Here is an 18,754-nt window from a genome sequence, read left to right as displayed (position 1 = left end):
GTGAATGCCTCTTTAAACTGAAATTCTTCACATGTTCATAAATGCAGAATTTTGCTTCTAAAAACCACCATACACAATGTATAACTCATTAATGTGTATTTTGTAAATCATATTTGCTGGTTGTTATGAAACATTTCAACATGTTAGAGTTGTTAAAACTTTTTAAAAAACTTGTTAGTAGTCAAAACTACCCCCATAGGGAGTTTATCCTTGGACACTCAACAATCCTGCAGGGTATACTGAGAAGGTGTCTATAGTTGTCCAAAGTTGCCCCGAACCCCGGGGGCACTTTGGACAGACTTTGACCAAAAAAAATTAACACAAAATAGAATAAACTGAAGAAGTCTCTATATGGCATGATATCCTCTTTATTAGTACTTGTTAACCCCCACATTAACCCAAGAATTCCTTTGTTCTGAATGAAGATATTAATAAAAATAGTTCAAATTTGTCCAAAGCCACCCCGGTTTACGGTAGTACTTTTGGGAATCCACGGTCTACACCCAATCGTGATCGTGTGATCAATATCTAGATTTCTCACATTTGAACATAAGCAGTGCGCGTAGTAGCGATACTAGAGCAGCTAGCTAGCAGCGCGGTGTGCCGACGGCATTCCAGAAATCTGTGGTGCAATGGCGTGTGTGTGTCACGTTAGTGTGATCAATGCAGTTCAGCTCAATTGACAAAGTGACTGCTTCAAGTAACAGAGGAATGATTGCCGCAGAAGTACCAACATATCAGGTACGAATTAGGAATAAACTACAACCGATTTGATGGTGATTTGGGTAACGAAGCCGCTTTAGGCCTACTTCTAACCTAGTCCTGGACCTCCTCGATCTTTCAGAGTTCTGCACGCTGTAGTGTAGCTCGTGCATAGGAATCAACAACAGTAGCCTCTATACATACGGTGCAGCGGTGTCGTTCGCTACGCGCTGCACGCACTGTTGCTGCACTGCCACGGCCGAACGTTAGATTTAACGTTAAGCCTGCACATTTTTCCAAAAGGGAACCTTGTCATCACACTAGTAAAATGCTCGAGAGGGATAAAAAACAAATATCGACTGCTTTCTTTCGGGCCATGGTAAAACCATTTGCCCTCGATGTTATCTCAACAGTGCCATGTCCCTCGACTTCGTCTCGGGACATAGCACTGTTGAGAAATCAAATAGTTTTACCATCTCCCTCTGTAGCAGTCAATATTTGTATAATACGCACTGCATACCAAAGAGTATACTTTGCTGTATACTGTACTGGGTCATCGGTCTCGTAAACCCGTGTACAAATTGGTCTGTGGCCAAGAATATGTTCCGCGGAGAATACACTGAACGTCTAGCTTCATGGAATCCTTTCTCATGGAAGAGAACCGTGAATGTAAAAAATGAGTAAAAATTCCTCCGGACCAAGACATTTTTTCTGTATATGACCTCTGTTGCTCACTTTCCGTGTTGTATTTTCCCAGCTAACCGTAAGTGCAGTACGGTAGTTAGCGCGATAGCGCAGTACCATGCTTATGTATTGCTGGCATTGTGCATGTACAGTGTATACTGTATGACATCAAAGAGAAAACCAGCGCGTGCGAGAGCAAGCACAAGTGCGTGCCGCGGGATCGAAGCGGGCCTCGCACAGCTAGCTTGAGTAGCTGGGTAGGTGTGTGCTAGCTGCGCGCTTCAATAGCCTTAGAAACATGCGCGCTTTGAATGTGACAAATGCAGCGAATTGCACTGCCCACTGGAGTGTGCTTGACAGTGAATTTTCATTACGCTCGTGACCCACTTTTTCGCCAAGGTTTTAACAGCGTGAGGATGAAAAATATCCTGTTTTTATTTGCTCATAACTTCACCATTACTTATGATTATGGTGAGAAATTTTGCACTCTTATGTTAACTATGGACATTATGGATATGTATGTTTTTGTGTGAAATGACGTGTATTTCTCCAGTTGCAAAAACCTACCAGACGCCCTACTACTGTCACGTTGCGTGCCATGTATGCATCGCACCTAGAACTACTCAATCACGGCTCACAAGGCCAGGGGGAATTGAAGGGCACTGAGCAACGATGTGGCGTACGAGAAGTGCTTTTATTACACATGAAAATTACACAAGTCATTGACATATTATATCACACATGCACACACATCCAGCGCGAGATCCCACACATGCAACATGCAGGGATGCCAAGTTCAAAAAAATTTTGTGAGGATGCGCGAGACTTGGTAGCTCTGAACATGCACATCTGCACACACACAGCACCAGAACACATGCTGCTGTTGACTGGCAGTGGTGTCTGATACTAGGTAGACATCTACTCAAATTCCCATGCACCGCTACTACAATAGATAGGGTAAAATCTCGCACCGATAATGTATTAGAGGCGCAAAGTGCATGACTGCCTGGAATTTTGTCACAACTGCATCTTCAACTTGATTCTCGAGAGGTCTAGGTAGTTCAGCACTACTGTAGATGGCGCTCTCACGCATGTGCATCGTTTTCTACACACGCAGTGCTCAACTTCTGAGCCCATTCACGATGATCACTAGCTGTAGTAGTTATGACAGGGGTGCATTGATATCACTCTTTTCAAAAGTAATACGGCCATATGTCAAACAACGTATTCGAATCACAAACCTGAACTACTTTTGCCTTCCTGTACGTGGGTTTGCGTCTGCTACCTACCGTTAGTGGTGTGGTTGCCCGAGGAGGACGATTTGTTCAGCACGCCAAGTCGAAATTTCGCACTTATTTGTCATGACCTTTGGTTGGTGTATTATGTACTTAATCCACATTGGGCAAAATATAGCATTATCGAAACTTCACTTCTTTCAAAATTGAAGTGTTTTCTGATTTTTTGAAAGGAATATTTATCGACCGCAAGTAAGCGCATGTGGTAAGAACGGTACACGAAATGGACCTTGCAATGCCTGTTTCAGTGAAATTGGCTGCCCGATCGGAGCCCGTTGAGAGCTTCGCGGTTGCTGCAACGGAATTCGCTATGGGTGTTGTGTGATTTACAACTGCCCGTGGACGCCGCGCAGGCCACGTGCTGGATCAGCGCTAGCGAGCTCTCTACTAACATACGATGATGGGCGAATCGAAGCCGCTACAACAATGGGAAAATCAGGAACGCGAAAAGTTATGAAAATGCGAGATTTTTTCAAGAAAACGAAAAAATTGACTGATTTAAACACTGTTCATGTCTATATAATGTATCACTCTAACGTTACAGAAAATTGATCTCATTTCATGGCTTGATGTAACTGTTAGGCCCTAACGTTACATCAGGGGGGCATTTCATGAAGCGTTTTGTCAGATATTTCGTCTGACAAAATGTTAAAAGCTACTGAAATCCTTGTGTCTGATTGGCTGAGAGCAAATTTGTCTGACAAGTTGTCGGACAAAAATGCTTCATGAAATGCCCCCCTGATTTTCATATGATGAATTCTAGTCCAGGATTAATAATAAATCTAAAAATGGCAGTAAAAATATGCTATTGCTAGACTCAATTCTTTTTAAGTTCTCCTGTGATTTTGGTGCACTAGCGTTAAGCTTATGGAACTTGAGATTATCGGCAATTGTGCACTTTACGGCCCTATTACGGCGAATGAGGTACCGATAATATGGCCTAGGGCCGTAAAGTGCTTAATTGCCAGATTATCTACATAGATACAACAGTCCATCACTCAGCGCCCATCATTGCACCATTTATGTGTATTAGACCAATGCTTGTAGGCCTAAATGTAATGTTGTATTGTAAGAATGTAATTGGGAGCGGCAGACAGGACAGGTAGCGTTAGACCCGATGACATGACATGCGTTTCATTGCCATTCGCTTACATGACATGCAAGCTACGCCATGTTGGAATTACAATCTACACTTTGATCAAGGATACACTTGTAGCCGCTGCCCCATATCCTGAATCAGATTGGCAGCCTGCTGACGATAAGACAGCTCTTTCTCTGGATCCAATCCACATTTTATTGATGGGCTGTTTAACAGTTGTTCTCTTGAAAAATACCAACGGTCGGGTTTCGTCGCCATTAGTCCCCGTACCGGCGAGATATCCAAGAGACAGCGCATGCGCATTTCTTCGAATAACGTAATTTCTCGTACATTCTCGCGGTCAACGTGATGCACTTTTTACTGGTGAACCCACACATGTTCACAGCACAGGGCGGCGTTCGGTGGCGGCGTTATAGCTTTTAACCTGAAGATGTGATTACAGTCCGCACGTCCTGCTCTTTTGCGAACTGCATACACAGTGTAATAGTCAAAGGGAAAAACTTCATGGTGGTGCAATCGGTGCGTGCGCGTCACGTGCGTGTGCGCTACAGCAATTATCTATGGCGGGTCAATTGCAGTTATCGAAGTCTGAGAAATGAAATCTACTTAAAAAATCACTCAGATAGCGGCAGAAATCGAGGGTGGTCGGTATTTTACATACTGGATGACGTGTACCAGACGTTAAGTAAGCAGTTGGTGTTATTTGTTAGTGTTATTTTAGTTCTTATAAGAAACGTGAGCTCTTCGAAATTGATTTTGTTTTTTCGCAGTTACATGCAGTTACAACATGAACACTGATCATACCTTCGTAGCGTACTGCATGCAACGCGTGCTGTGTCACAGTCTCTGCTCTCGGCATGCAGTCGGTAGCCACCGCACGCTCCATCTTGCTAGCCGTGTGTACGTGTGGAGGTCGACTCCCGTGCCGAACTCCACCATGCTCAGCTTTGCACTGCATGCATTCATTGCACTGCAGTCAACTGAACGTACGTATGAGCTGTCATGTCCGATCCGCGGAGCGCGAGCTAGCTAGGCTGAAGCCGATTTACGTGGGCTGTATGTAATGCGTTAGCGCACGTTCCGTGCGCCAAGTTGTTCCTCTGTACCTGTACGATTACCATAGTACGGTACGGCATGTGTACTATCTAGTCCATGTAGTATGGTGGGCCATGTCGTTCTGCAGACTTTATGATTGCAATACGTACGTGGGATTGTACACACGTCCGTGTGTTGATCATACCAATAAGGAAGCGCCTGCCCTTGTAGTAGCATTGTTGAGTGTTCAACACATAGGGTTCTATCGACACCCTAATGTTTAATCAGTAACCTAGATGCTTATGATATCTCACAATTGTACTCACATGTAAAGGAAATAGGCATTCTGAATTATCAATTCACAAGCACACATTGTCATTCAAAATGCGATCTGCGGTATAGCACTCTTGTCTCTAGCAGGTTGAGGTGTCTAACAAACTGAGCTGTGTTTAACACTAAACAGTTAGATACTAGATCGTAGATGGTTTCTAACGTTTGATTTACATTTCATCTGTAAAGTTTTTACAATATACATGCTCCAACGAAGAATCAAATATCAAGATCTAGTTTTATTCTCAGAATTCTTGGTTTTGAGTGTTACACAGTAATTCAATTGCTCTGTTTGTTTTGTTTTCCTTTTTGGGGGGCTGTCATTTTGTCAGCCTATTTGTTTTTTTGTTTTTTTTTCGTTTACCTGGTTTAAATATAATTTCAATTTCATGGCAATCATTTTAGGATAATTTCAAGCCACAAAACAAAACCGCAGTCCCATTTTTCATGCTGGCCACGCTGCACTGTGCATACGTACATCGTAATTCGTATCTATCTTCACTGGACAGCAAAAGAAAGTACCCACTGCTGTCAAAAGGCCGCACACAAAAATTCTCCCCCTAGAAATAAACAATTTTTGTACACAGAGGTATGCTACAGTGCCCCTTACTAATCACATGCACTTATCATACAAGCAAGTTAATGTCTTCATAAACAAAGAAGAACTTGACATGCACAGCATCCTGGTCACTGAATCAAAAGTCCCACGCAAAAGCACTTTCCACCACGCAAAAATGACCACTGAATGGACAACATTTTTAAATAACCAATATGTCAAAGTGAACACATCTTGTGTCAAAATGATGTTAATGAGTGTATTCTGTATTTAGGGATGCTATCCTTCCTGATTATGCAAATTCTCAGAATAAAATCAGTTGGCTCTTTAGACTGGACATCACTTTACTCAGGTCTAGGCAAGCTTCCATCAAGAAAATAATGCCACGTCTGACAAATGAACAGCGATTAAGGGAACAGCCTCCTGTCAATAGGCAAACCAGGATCTAAGCTCTGCAGGAGGAATGGACAGAACTTCCCCAGGTCTACGCCAGACAGCTTGTCCAGAGCATGCGTCAGAGATGCCTGGAATGTGTCCAGGCAGGAGGAGGACATACACATTTATTGAAAATCGATGTTTGTGACTGGGTTTTTTTTTTTTTTCGTCCTGTGACATTGATTTTTGCGTAAAACTTGTAAGGCTCATTCTGTTACATTTTGTGACTTTTGATTCAGTCACCAAGATGCTGTGCATGTCATTTTTTTTCTTTGTAATAAAGATAATCACTAGCTATTGGGTACGTATAGTGATTACTCATGGATATTGCAGCACACCTGTGAACAAAAATTGTTTATTTCTCGGGGGTGAATTTTTGCGTGCGGCCTTTGACAGAAGTGGGTACTTTCTTTTGCTGTCCAGTTTAGATCATAGTTGTACTTATAGTATCGTATGTAGTGCATGAATTAAAGACCCATGAAATTCATCTTACTCGGTATACCCGGAGCCAGCCGAGTACAAAATATTATTATTACTCACATGAAAATATCCACTTTTACAGCAGAGACTCCAACTCTCCTGTTTTCGACGGGAGATCTCCCGCCGAAAACCCAATTTTGCAAAATCTCCCGTTCTCCCGCTTGAGATTTGATTTCTCCCGCCCTGGCTCTGTGTCTCCCGTTGGAAATGATTTCTTACTTATTGCTATTGTATGTTGAAAAAAATAAGCCTTAGATAGCACCAGGGAGCATGTAGAACCCTAGGAACTTCGCGCTTCGCACACATCAACTTGGAGCCTCCCGTTTGCGAGGGGTTTCGGGCGGGAGAATCTCCAGATCAGAAGGTGCTTTGGGTTGGAGTCTCTGTTACAGTAGAAACTATACGGTATTGTAGTTTGTAATCCAGCACTGGCAGCACATTTGCCACACCTGAATAGAGTGGTACAGTGGTAAATACAGTTGTATCCAATTTGTCGTGCTTAGTAACATTGGTTACTTACAATGTAGAAGCCCTCGTCTACTTTCAAACTATATCTGTACAATGTACATAGGCATATGATCTGCAGGAACATACAATAGACTAGAGCTTATATAAAGTTATAGTAGCACATGTTTCAAATGTGAATTACCGGTACTGTGCTGCTGAGTTTTTCACTGCCTGATTATAAGAAATAATAGATGAATGCCACAAAGACTGTATTGCAGTGTTTTCCATCTGTTAACATGAGTATCTGATTTCTTTTTTTCTCTCTCTCTCTCACTCTGGCAGAATCATGTATCGGTCAAAAGCAGGTCATGGAGGTCGACGCACTACTGGAAGGTCAGAGGGCCTTTTCTGCAACTATTCTCACCGCATCTGCATGCAGGACCGACATGAGGGTTTTGAGTACTGCCTGGACCATATTCTGGAGGACAAGTCGGCTCCCTTCAAGCAGTGCAACTTTGTCTCCACCAAGACGGGCCAGAAATGCCAGAAAGCAGCCCCAAAGGCAGACCGGAAGGAGGGGTGAGCTGCCCACAACATGTTCCCCTCCATTTTCATCTTGCAATACTGTAAAACGAGGAATGTTCACATGCATTTTAATTTTGCGAATTTTGCGAGCGCCAAGATTCGCCAAATCAAAATGCATGCGAAAGTTCTTGTCTGCACTGTATGCATTGAATGTCAGTGGCAATTTGCGAAAATTTCATGCCGCGAAAAAGGCCATCAGCTCCAATTTGCGAAATTTCATGCCGCGAATATATCATGTTTTACAGTAATCTCTGTAATGTGAACCTGGAAATATTGCAGTATAAGTTTCTCCACTGCAGGCTGTACCCCTTTCCTGGGGGAAAATGGCACATATACGTGTACATGTATGTGATGTCATTTTCAGTTTGCACCAAATGATTGTGGATAGAAAACTTCACATTTTCCTCAGACACCAGACGGGTGATTGTTCTTTTTCAAAATGTACTAATCAATTAAATTTCCTGTTTCATTGGACATTTTTTATGTGAATTATTTTTTTTAACTTCATGTGTGTTTCTTTATCAGAACAGAGACAAATCAGCATTCTATGAGCATTTGTTGATTGTGCTTTCCATTTCCTGGAATTACTGTATTTGTCAGCGTGTAAACAGCACCCGTGTTTACAATGTAAGCTCCCCTCTTTTTGGTTTCCAACATGAGAAGAAAAAAAGAATGGGGGAAAATAGGGAGTACTATGATTAATGTTATACGAACAAATGACACTGAAATGAGAATACTCATATGATTTGTTTTAATCTCAAGAATTGTAGATATACATTGTATGCAGCAGGGTGGTCCACAACTTGAAATTTGAGCATGTTGCAAGCTCAGAATCTGAGAATATGCGCGGAGCACACACAATGAGTACGTAGTACGCAATATTTTGCTGCTTATCTCTCTTTGTGCTGCTTACATTCAATTTTCTCTCTCATGTTTTGCACACAAACATCTAAGTACCAGGTAGGTTGATGTTTCTTATGTTATGCACATGTTTTGCACATTTTTTGAATACTTTTACTTTGAGCTTGTTGCAAATTCTTGAGGATGTTGCATAGCATGTTGCTGGCTTTTGAGGATGTTGCACAAGAATTTTAGCATGCTCCAGCGACATGCTAAAACCCCTCGTGGACCACCCTGATGCAGTGTCACATGAATAGTGGATAAATTCATGAAATTTTCCGGTTTTAGACCAATTTTCTTATAGTTGTGTAGAAGCCACACCCAATTTCTCCAACTTTATTTCCAGAATATTTATGAAGGGGTGTAGCGAATGTAGCAATGCAAAAGTATCTTATCAAAAGGAAAGTGATATTGAAGCAATAGTTGTGCAACATTATACATGATACATGAAGGGTTAGTTTACCTCACAGTGTATTCTTGTGCATTTTCTTTTTTGATTACTAGCTACTGTCCTGCCCATGCAAGGAAGGCAGCTCAGATGAGACACAAAGCTGCCCTAAAGGCCAAGCCCACTGATGCTGTAAAGGACACCCTGGATGAACTGGACTACTACCGCCCTACTTCCTCCAAGTCGGTCCCAGAGACTCCCCCTTCCCTTGCCACAAAGATTCTAGGTAGGGAATGTCTCACTCTAATGGTTTATATTAAGTGAGGATTGTACAATTGTAAAACAATATTATAATACAATATAAAATCTTCCTCAAATGCCTAAAAGTAGCTTGTATTCTAGTGAAATGTTATGCTGAAATTCTAGTGAAGAAGTCTATCTTGCAGTGAGTTTCCTGAAAATGAAATCAATGTGAACTTTATTTTGTCTTGCTGTCTCTTCCTCTATTTCATAATTTCCATAGTGAGAGGTAGGATTCAGTTACATATGTCTGGCATACAAGAAAACGTCATGGGCTACCGTCAGTTTTGGCTCTAAAGTGCTGTTGACTCCTCAAAGGTCATGCTCAAGAGTACAACAACAAGATTGTTATTGACTGAATATGGCTAGTTACCTCCGCCAAGGGAGGAGGTTATGTTTTCATTACCGTTTGTTTGTTTGTTAGTCCGTGTGCAAAATAACTCAGAAAGTAGTTGGATTTGAATGAAACTTGCAGAAAAAGTTGAGAATGATACAAGAAACAGATGATTAAATTTTGGTAGTAATCCGGCACTTGTTGATTTTATGAAGGATTTTTTATATTTTGGCAGGTAGGGTCAATGAACTTGGGAGTTCAAGCTGTGCATTTTTTAGGCTTTCATACTTGCACTAAAGTGCGTGCTCTAAAGTGCGTGCTCTAGTTTCTGCTTGGGCAAGGCACGCCGCGCAGCTGGGAGTTGATGATGTAACAAAAGGCTTCTATATTGGGAAATCGGGCAACTTTCAGCATGCATACATACGAGTGGAAATCACTGATTTCTAAATGGAAGAACAAGATCAGTGGTGGAAATGAGCTGCTTGGCGGAGGTCTGCTCTACTTATCAATGAATTAAGAAGTTTTGTTTGATTTAGATTGTGATGTGATTAGACTCCCTTTTCTTCATGCCCAGATTATGGCAGTGAAAGTGAAAGTGATGGTGACCCTCTCCTGTTGGACCAGGCGTGGCGTGGGACCACCGACAGTGATGCAGAGAGTGTAGACAGTGAACAGGAGGACTCCCTCAAGTGGGTGAAAGCATCTCAATTCATTTGGGGGAAATCCCTTGTCTGCTCTCACAGGCACGATGAGAATCTGCACCCTTCCCTGCAAACACGACATAATAGAATGTTTTCAACCATAAAATTTGTAGGATTTTCTTCTCCTAAATGAGACTATGCCCTGCTGATTGCTTGAATTGAGTGATTGTCAATCCAGTTCTGAAAATATGACAAGGGCTGTCCCATTCCTATTGCAATTAGTATTACAAATTGACTTAACATGCACTTATGCCTGGTAGTGGTATCAAAATGAAAATGTGCATGCATTGATTTCTCAAGGAAAATATTATGTAGGCAGGTTTTTATTTCTTCTATTTAATTTTAGGTGTTGAGTTAAAAACATCATAGTTTACATCTACGCAAAGTTCATTCCTGAGACAACTACATATTTCCAGATGTTCATTTCTCAAAACGTGCTCAAAAAGTTGTATTGAATCTATGAGATCTCTTGCGAGGGCATTGCTCTCATTCATTTCAATCCAAAGAAAACCATATACTGTAAAACAAGATTTTTTTGTAAATTGGAGCCAATGGCCTTTTACGCGGCATGAAATTTTTGCGAGTTGCCGCTAACATTTAATGCATATACTGTAGACAAGAACGTTCGCGTGCATTCTAATTTTGCGAATCTCAGCTCTCACGAAATTTGCGAACTTAAGATGCTTGCGAACATGCCTCGTTTTACAGTATCCATCTTCAAGTTATTCCAAACTACATGTATTTGAGATTAGTTCTTATCTGATGATTTTTTATATCGATAACATTCGCCCCCACAATAAAGACATGTAGCATCACTTTCATTGTATATCTAAAATACTGTAAAACATCATATATTCACGGCATGAAATTTTCGCAAATTGGAGCCGATGGCCTTCTTCACTGCATGATATTTTCGCGAATTGCCACTGGCATTCAATGCATATAGTGTAGGCAAGAACTTTTGTGTACATTTTATTTCGTGAATCTTGGCTCTCGCGAAATTCACAAAATTAAAATGCACACGAATATTCCTCGTTTTACAGTAATCATTGTCACTAAAATCTGTAGGAATGTTTCCAACACATTTTTAGGAGAATCTTGTGAAAAGAAATAGAAGGCTATAGTATAAAAGTTTTCCTTGGTATTCTTCACTACAAGATATGCTGGGGTGTATACTGCAGAGGAGGCAGCTCTGATCACCAGAGACAAGCTGATCCGTCTTCAGTCCCTCTACATCAACCAGTTCAAACGTCTTCAGCATCTGATGCGGGAAAAACGCCGCCAGTACCTGATAGCTCAGCAGCAAGAGAGAGAGACCTATGGTAAATAATTCTGATGCCTCCTTCTTCTCCTCCTCCTTGTCCGATGGCACAGCATGCTGTGCTGATGCCATTTGCTGTGCCACACGAGGCTAAATGTCATTCCCCTGATTTGGGAGTGTGACGTTAAGGGTTTTCGATATAAATGACTGGTGCGTTAATCTCTCAATATTTGGAATATGCTCACAAGAAGTGGTCCAACTGAATGCAGCATAGGAAAGTCATGAGCTGGCAAGGGGGAAAGGGGTGGGGGGAGCGGTTGGGTTTGTATGCTGCTGTATGTAGAGTCTATTGTTTAGTACAAGGAAGATGAACCTATACCAGGCATGATATTCTGTAGAATTGAATCTGATTTCCTTTTTTTTCTTCTTCTTCTTCTGAAGTCTATACAGATGATGCTATTTCCATGTATTTAAATCACCAGGAAATTGTGATTTCTTATATATTATATCTATCCTGAAAAAAAAATCCTCATTCCAATGTATGCATCAATCACATAGCATTGTGTGAGAGCAGTTCTTGTCTCTATTCATCAAGAAATTTCAAGAGTCATGCCATCTGTGAAGGGAGGAATGGATCACTGTGGTATGGTGTTATAGAAATGCCTGAAGAAAAATAGAACTGCAAAGAGGTTGTTGTTTTGAGTGAAAGTAGAGGTTGAAATAGAAAAGATGAGCTGAAAATTAAGCCAGTTGCTCATGTGTGGTTTGGTCTCTATTCCTTAACAAAGTAAATTTATAAAGTTTGTCCCATGGACATTTCTGTGAGCTGTCTTCCAAGTGGTATAATTCACATCTGAGAGGTAATGCTTTGGCATTAATCATGTGTCAAGATGTACAAGATGCTGTCCATATTTGCTTTAAATACCGTATGTCCCCCCCCCCCCCCCCAAAAAAAAAAAAAAAAAATCACAATGGTACCCTCCGCAATGATAACTTTAAAAATAGTGAGTCAATCCAAATACAATTTCAGGTTATGAAACCATAACTCATTGCCCACATCTTCAGAAACCCCCATTCGATTTGCTTCAGTGGTCAAAGGGAAATTAGAAATTTTGTAGAGCATGTCAGGAATCTCTTCCCTCCAAGTTCTGTCTATTGTGTCCACACATTAATATGCAGTTCCAAGAGCATCCAAGTGCTAAACTTGGAAGAATCAGACTTATGTCGTGCTCTACAACAATCCACATTTTTGTGTGGCCGCTTAACCAAATTGAATTGGGTTTTCTGCAAAATAGAGCTGAGATGTTATATTCTAAGACCCTGAAATAGCATTTAGACAGTTAAGGGGAAGTCCGGACGATTATCAGCCGTTTCCCTTGTAAAGAACAATATTTCATGAACCTATTACTCTTTTCCCGACGAGAAAGGACCATCAGAGACATTTACTATGATTTTTTTTTTAAATAAGGTAATTCTTCATGTTCGAATCCGTCGCAAGCAGCCCTTCGTACTATCTGTCCCAGGATGCATTGCGCGTGATGTATCAGGCTCAGTTTCCTCAGCTGAGAGCACCGTTAGCGCAGCCCAGCTACGCATCGATCTCCCAATGCACTGCTGACTGCGGCGTGGTATCTGCATGCCTGCCTAGGTCTGCCTAGTTGGCGCTACTGCAGGAGTCCATACACTGTTTTAGGAGTGCTGTTGCCAAATGCTGTATTCCTTTATTCAAATGATCTTCGGTATATATCTATGTAAAATCCGTCAAAGATTAATGTTAAATTTTTGCAATGTTATAACATTTTCATTTTAATATTGAAATATTATATGTACATTGTAATACTGCCATACCCCCATCATTTACCGGTACCCCATCATTTACCGGTACAATTCATTGGCTATTGTTGTCATCAGAGTGATCAGGCATACATTTACGTCTGCTGCTGCCAAATGCTATCACGATCGTTGTTTTTTTTTTTCGACTTCTGAGTGTGAACAATCTGAAATCAGTCTGTCAAGTTCAGAATTATTGCCTCTCTTGTTGTCCAAGACTCTTGAGTATGTCTGACGGTGGTAAATTACGACAGTATAGCTTGAACCGCGGAAGAAACGTCAGCGCCAGCTTCATCATAGTACCGCCGCTGGTAACTGCGACCAGCAGTCCCATACACATAGCGTATGGGGCTGCTGGTCGCAGTTACGCTGCCGATGTGGAGTATGACGAGGCTGCATCGAGTAGTATTTGTAAGTTTTGACGACAAACTTGTCAATTGAAATATTGGAGAGCCATCTTGCGCACCTTTCCCGCTCATTTTCTGGGTTCGGAATGGCAAAAAACTCTTCTTCTGGCCATCGCCCGGTTTATTAGAACACCCAAACGCTTCACACATCGGCATTTTCGAAGTGAAGCAATAGATCATGCCGCATGCATCCGCTGCGTGGCCGGAACCACACGGAACGCTACCGCTTGCTCGGCCGGTATCGCCGTTGCTCAAGCAGGGCTCCCCGAGCCAGCTGACGCTCCAAACAAAAAGCAATGTGAGGCTAATACGTCACGCCGTCACGTGATCTTTCTTGCCGGCGTACAGGAATTGAACAGTTACGATTCAAAATTAGTGATGCTAAAAAATCGATTGTGACGAGTTGGGAGGGTATTTTTCAGTGAAACTTAGTCATTATAGTCCTTGATTTATGTAGATTATCGTGAAATTTATTCAAAATCGTCCGGACTTCTCCTTTAACCCTAACTAGGCCAGGCTATTTAAGTAGCCGGAGGGGCCTCCAGATCTCGGCCGTCGACCGCGCGATCGCGACGAAAATTGGCACACACATTGCCTATGATGTAATCTAAAACACCTAGAAGTGAATTTTTCAAAAAATTATCATTTATGCTAAATTATGCTAATTTATGCATAATGATGCATGAAATCAGACTATTTGGTATAAATCACAAAATAAAGCTCAAAACAGGCACATTTTTTTAGTTAATATTCTTTTTAGTGTCCTTAGCAAATGTAATGAAAAAAATTGTGATATCTGAAAAAATTCTTAAGTATTTTATTGTTTGTTGAATTTCTCATGTATTTCTTTGTTTTTTCGACTTTATGATTTTCAGTGGTTTTTTTTAATGAAATTTGTCCGCAACATCGCTCCGAACAAGAAAATATGTTATTCATTGATTTTAATCAATAAAACACCAAAATAATCATGCTTTTATGAAATTTGCCTGTAAGCACAGTTTGCATTGAAATTGTACACGAATTCATGTTTTTGAGCAATTTTTGGTCTGACATGCATGTACGATGTACATATTTATGCGTAACTTCGTAATCGTGCGCCTGGGCGTCGCAAATTTGAAGTCAAAAGATGTGCGAGACTCGAAAGAAAAAAGTCATGAAACATTGCAGCAATAGCTTTTTGCGATTGCGATACATCGCGCGGAACGAGGGGGGGGGGGCCTCGGAGGTCCCCCCGGCCTAGTTAGGGTTAAATCATATTGGGTGTTATCAATGTGAAAATCCGATTGTAATTTTCTTGGGACATACTGTACTGCAGTGAAAGAGGGAAAGAAAGTCCACTCACTCCATGCTTGTTGATCCCTACAGGCATTGACTTTGGTGTCATTACTGACCCGAAGCAGAAGCGAAAATTTCGAGAGTACCAAGCTGCCAGGGGCTTCAGGCGGAGGAAGGGGAAGGAGGCCCTCTTGTATCAGAAGTCCAAACGGAGACGGATTGACGCCACGCCCGACTACCAGGGCAAGCAAAAAGTGCCCCTCATGCTGCAGTGTTGCTATACTTGCCCTACCAAGGAGAAAGAGCAGTGTAGTAGATTCAGTCTACCCATGGCCAAGTTCTGCAAAGATCGTATCCTTTCCAACTTCCTTTCCAGTTTCTAGGAAGGCATCAAATTCCCCTTATTTGTAAATACTGCTTTTAGAGGCGATTATTGGAGCTTGACATGACTAAGGGGCAGGAAGTCATTTCTTTTTCTAATTTGCACATAACTCTTTAATGTGGAACATTCCATTAGCATTTAATTAGTCTTATGCTGTAGTTATTTCATATGTATATACTGTACATCATTTAGCCTGATCTATTTCATGTGTATATACATCATTTAGCCTGATTTGTTGCACAGGAAACTTTGTTTTTCTTTACAAGAAAACACCTGTTTATTCTTGTGAAAAATGTTCTGACTTGTATCTGTTTGTTTGTATGTTTGTTTGTTTGTTTGTTTGTTTGTTTTTGCATGTCTGGTTTTTGCTTTGTCATGGTATACTGATGGATACAATTCTTCCAGCAGTATAGTTTCAATATGATCCTTAATTCTGTGCCCATATCAGACATCCTCATGGATCCTAAGCAAGTACTTTATGTGGAGTGTACCAAGGGGAATGGCCATTGTGATAGACCAGCCTCCCTCATGGCTCCTGATGAGAGCTGTTCCCTTCACATGGGTCTTCCGGAGCACATTCCCTACAAACCTTACGAGCCTGAGCCACCCCCACCCCCTCCCCCACCACCCGCACCCAAGCAGGTGCCCGTGCCCCAACCCCCGCCCACCATCATCCCAATCCCAGAACAGGCCCTCCCACCAGCCCCCATCCTGCCCTCCCAGCTGGACTCTCAGATCGACCAGCTGCTTCAATTCCAGCCACATTTCCTTGAGCAGCAGCTGCAGCAGCACGTCTACGACACCTCTCAGCTCCTAAGTTCCTTTGCCCAGCCAGACATGGACATCCAAGTAGACAGCCAGGGGGATGTGCAGGCTGACACTAATGTAGCTGGAGCCAGTCAGGTAACACAGATGACCACAGCAGACAGCGAGGGCAGCAATCAGCTGGACATTGACAAGAGTGGTCTGCCAACAAATGAAGGCACGGCACAGTACAGTATTCAAGTTGATGCCCAGACAGACATTCATGTTGATGTGGAGACAGATCTCCCATCAGACGGTCAGCCTGAAGTGGAGGAGTCAGTACAGACTGGTCAGCAGGTTTCAGCCACATGGACATCACCCTCACCCTCAGTTGACCAAAAAGACACTGAACATACTGACAATCCAGAGAGTGCCAATGTTGGGGCACAGGAACTTGGTAGCCAAGCAGTAGATACGGCAGAGGACGTACCTATGCAGACTGAGCAAAGTTTGCCATCAGATAAGACCATGGAGTCCACTCAGGGTCAGGCAGAGACAGGAACCAACCCCAAACAGGAAGTGGAGACAACTGACCAGCACATCTCACAGGCAGATGTAACAGAGAACACACCAGAGGCTACAGACATGACTGTCCAGCCAGTCACAGAGGCTTCTCAGATGGTGGAGGATACAGTGAGTGTTTTGCCAAGTGCACACATTCTCAATTTACACTAATTTTGAGTGATAATTGAGTACTGTATTCACCAGTGATAAGGCCACATTGCCGGATTAGCCGCATCACGACTTTCGTAATGAGGAACAGAGAAAAAAAAATGAGAGAAATTTTGTTCTTATCAAAACTTCATTATTTTTCGACGTTTATGACATAACAAAGGCTTCTATATTGGGAAACTGGATGATTTTTCAGCATGCATACGTGTGGTTGGAAATCACTGATCTCTATGGAAGAGCAAAGTCATTGGTGGAAAGTAGCTGCTTGGCGGAGGTCTGCGCTCTCAGAGTGCTTCTCTAGTTTTTATTAAAAAATAATGCAGCCTTATCACCGGCGAATACGGTATTTGCCAGTACTCTTATGATTATATCATTCTAAAGCTGTTTTTATGCCTCTGCCACAAAGTGATGTCGGAGGCATTATGTTTTGGGGTTTTCCGTTCGTCCATCCGTCCGTACTCAATTCTATGGGCAAAGTAACTAAAAAACCGTTTGAGGTATCCTAATGAAACTTGGCATGTATATACTGTGAAGAATTAAGCAGAATCATGCACAGTAGATTTCTGCAGGAATATTATTTGGATATATCATAGCTTTAGAACGGATTGTCCCATTTTCCTCAAACTTCACTGATATGTTCTGCTAATGTTGCTGCATTCACAAAATATATGTTTGGGTTTCATTCCTCTTTCAAGTTACAACTATTTGAAGATAGCCAACATAGTTTGTCTTGAACCAATATGATCTCCCTTGCAGGTGATCTCAAGCACCACTGTCACTGTAGATGAACAAAGTGCCTGCCATGCCACAGGGGACCACAACTACAACCAGCAGCCATCATTGGTATCACCAGAGCCCAGTGAGCAGATCATTGATGTGACAGGGCTACCAGAAGAGAGTGTCTCAAACCAAGACTTGGATGTGGAGACAGGGCAGAGTTCAGGCCCAAGGGAGTGCTCTGTACAGGACCAGGCCACTCCAGGCAGCGAAGATCTTCTCTCTAACTCAGGCACGGGCAACTGAGTGATCTGTGAAGGACTTTCTTCAGTATCAAAATCAGATGCATTCTCCAGTTTGGACATGTTTGTACTGTTGCTTTTTATTGTTCTGCTTTGTTTGCATTACAGTTGTACATTTTAAGCACCAGTAAAAGGTGAACCTTTTGTACACAGGACTTGTTGTTGTTGTTCTGAGCGTCAGTCAAATTATTTATTGCCGATCAAGTTGAAAATGATTCAACTTTTCAATTTATTTTTCACTGCTGTTCCACTTTACACATATTGTCAAACGTCTTGTCTTGTTCACACTGGCAATAGTTGCCACAGGTCTTTTTAGCATTATGTGTTTATCTGGATAAATCAGTGTTGGACTTTACTACTACATAGAATATCTAGACAAACAGAAAATTGTGTTTACTTATAGTGAATGACAACAAAATTATGAGAGAAAGAGAGATATGAAGCAATGATGTTTGGATTCATGTTATATCTAGTTAATAGCTGAATGAATGAAACATAGGATGCACAGAACATCATGTCATATGACACACCTTTGCACTAGTGCACAAACCATGCTCAAAGTTGCCTTGCCGATTTTATTGGGGTTTATATTACTGTATACGCCATATATTTAGCAGGTCTAGATTTTTGCGAATCTGGACTTCTGACAATTTCGCGAGTGGTTAATTTCGCGATCGTGGAGTACTGAACTGAACGGAGAAAGTATGTGTGCGTCGCATTCATGTCGGATCAAAGTCAATATTTTCGCATGTCTTTACTTTTGCGAATAGCACCCGACTCCCGAAATTAGCAAAAATAAAAACCTCGTGAAATATTTGCCGTATACAATATAA

General features: G+C 41.7%; 2 protein-coding genes across 3 annotated transcripts in view; one reads left to right on the top strand and one right to left on the bottom strand.

The window, feature by feature from the left end:
- The window catches only part of LOC139738743 (uncharacterized), a 21,580-nt gene extending 16,862 nt beyond the window's left edge, over positions 1–4,718 (bottom strand). Inside the window, exon 1 of one of the 2 annotated variants that reach the window (XM_071649381.1) lies at positions 4,585–4,718. In XM_071649381.1, the coding sequence (XP_071505482.1) occupies positions 4,585–4,602 (18 nt within the window). In that variant the 5' untranslated portion in view covers positions 4,603–4,718. Of the gene's footprint in view, positions 1–3,889; positions 4,073–4,584 lie in introns of those variants that run through there. The other variant, XM_071649383.1, reaches the window with a different exon arrangement.
- Positions 4,211–18,754, top strand: LOC139738744 (uncharacterized). Its single transcript, XM_071649384.1, has 8 exons — positions 4,211–4,465; positions 7,406–7,642; positions 9,053–9,222; positions 10,145–10,259; positions 11,430–11,593; positions 15,135–15,395; positions 15,875–16,863; positions 17,659–18,754. The coding sequence occupies exons 2-8, from the start codon at positions 7,410–7,412 to the stop codon at positions 17,923–17,925; spliced, it is 2,199 nt and encodes a 732-aa protein (XP_071505485.1). The 5' UTR covers positions 4,211–4,465; positions 7,406–7,409; the 3' UTR covers positions 17,926–18,754.

The sequence above is a fragment of the Diadema antillarum genome, unplaced genomic scaffold (genome assembly GCF_040938485.1).
Source record: "Diadema antillarum isolate AM-2024a unplaced genomic scaffold, OU_Dant_1.0 seq00000767_RagTag, whole genome shotgun sequence".
In the NCBI taxonomy this organism is placed as follows: domain Eukaryota; kingdom Metazoa; phylum Echinodermata; class Echinoidea; order Diadematoida; family Diadematidae; genus Diadema; species Diadema antillarum.
The sequence above is the reverse complement of the archived record's forward strand: the minus strand, read 5'-3'. Positions and strand labels throughout refer to the sequence as shown.

Bases quoted from the DNA above. Each gene is read 5' to 3' on its own strand.
- LOC139738744 (XM_071649384.1), top strand. From the start codon at position 7,410: ATGTATCGGTCAAAAGCAGGTCATGGAGGTCGACGCACTACTGGAAGG. The intron at 7,643-9,052 runs GTGAGCTGCCCA...TTTGATTACTAG, and splicing joins AAGGCAGACCGGAAGGAGGG to CTACTGTCCTGCCCATGCAA. The intron at 9,223-10,144 runs GTAGGGAATGTC...CTTCATGCCCAG, and splicing joins CCTTGCCACAAAGATTCTAG to ATTATGGCAGTGAAAGTGAA.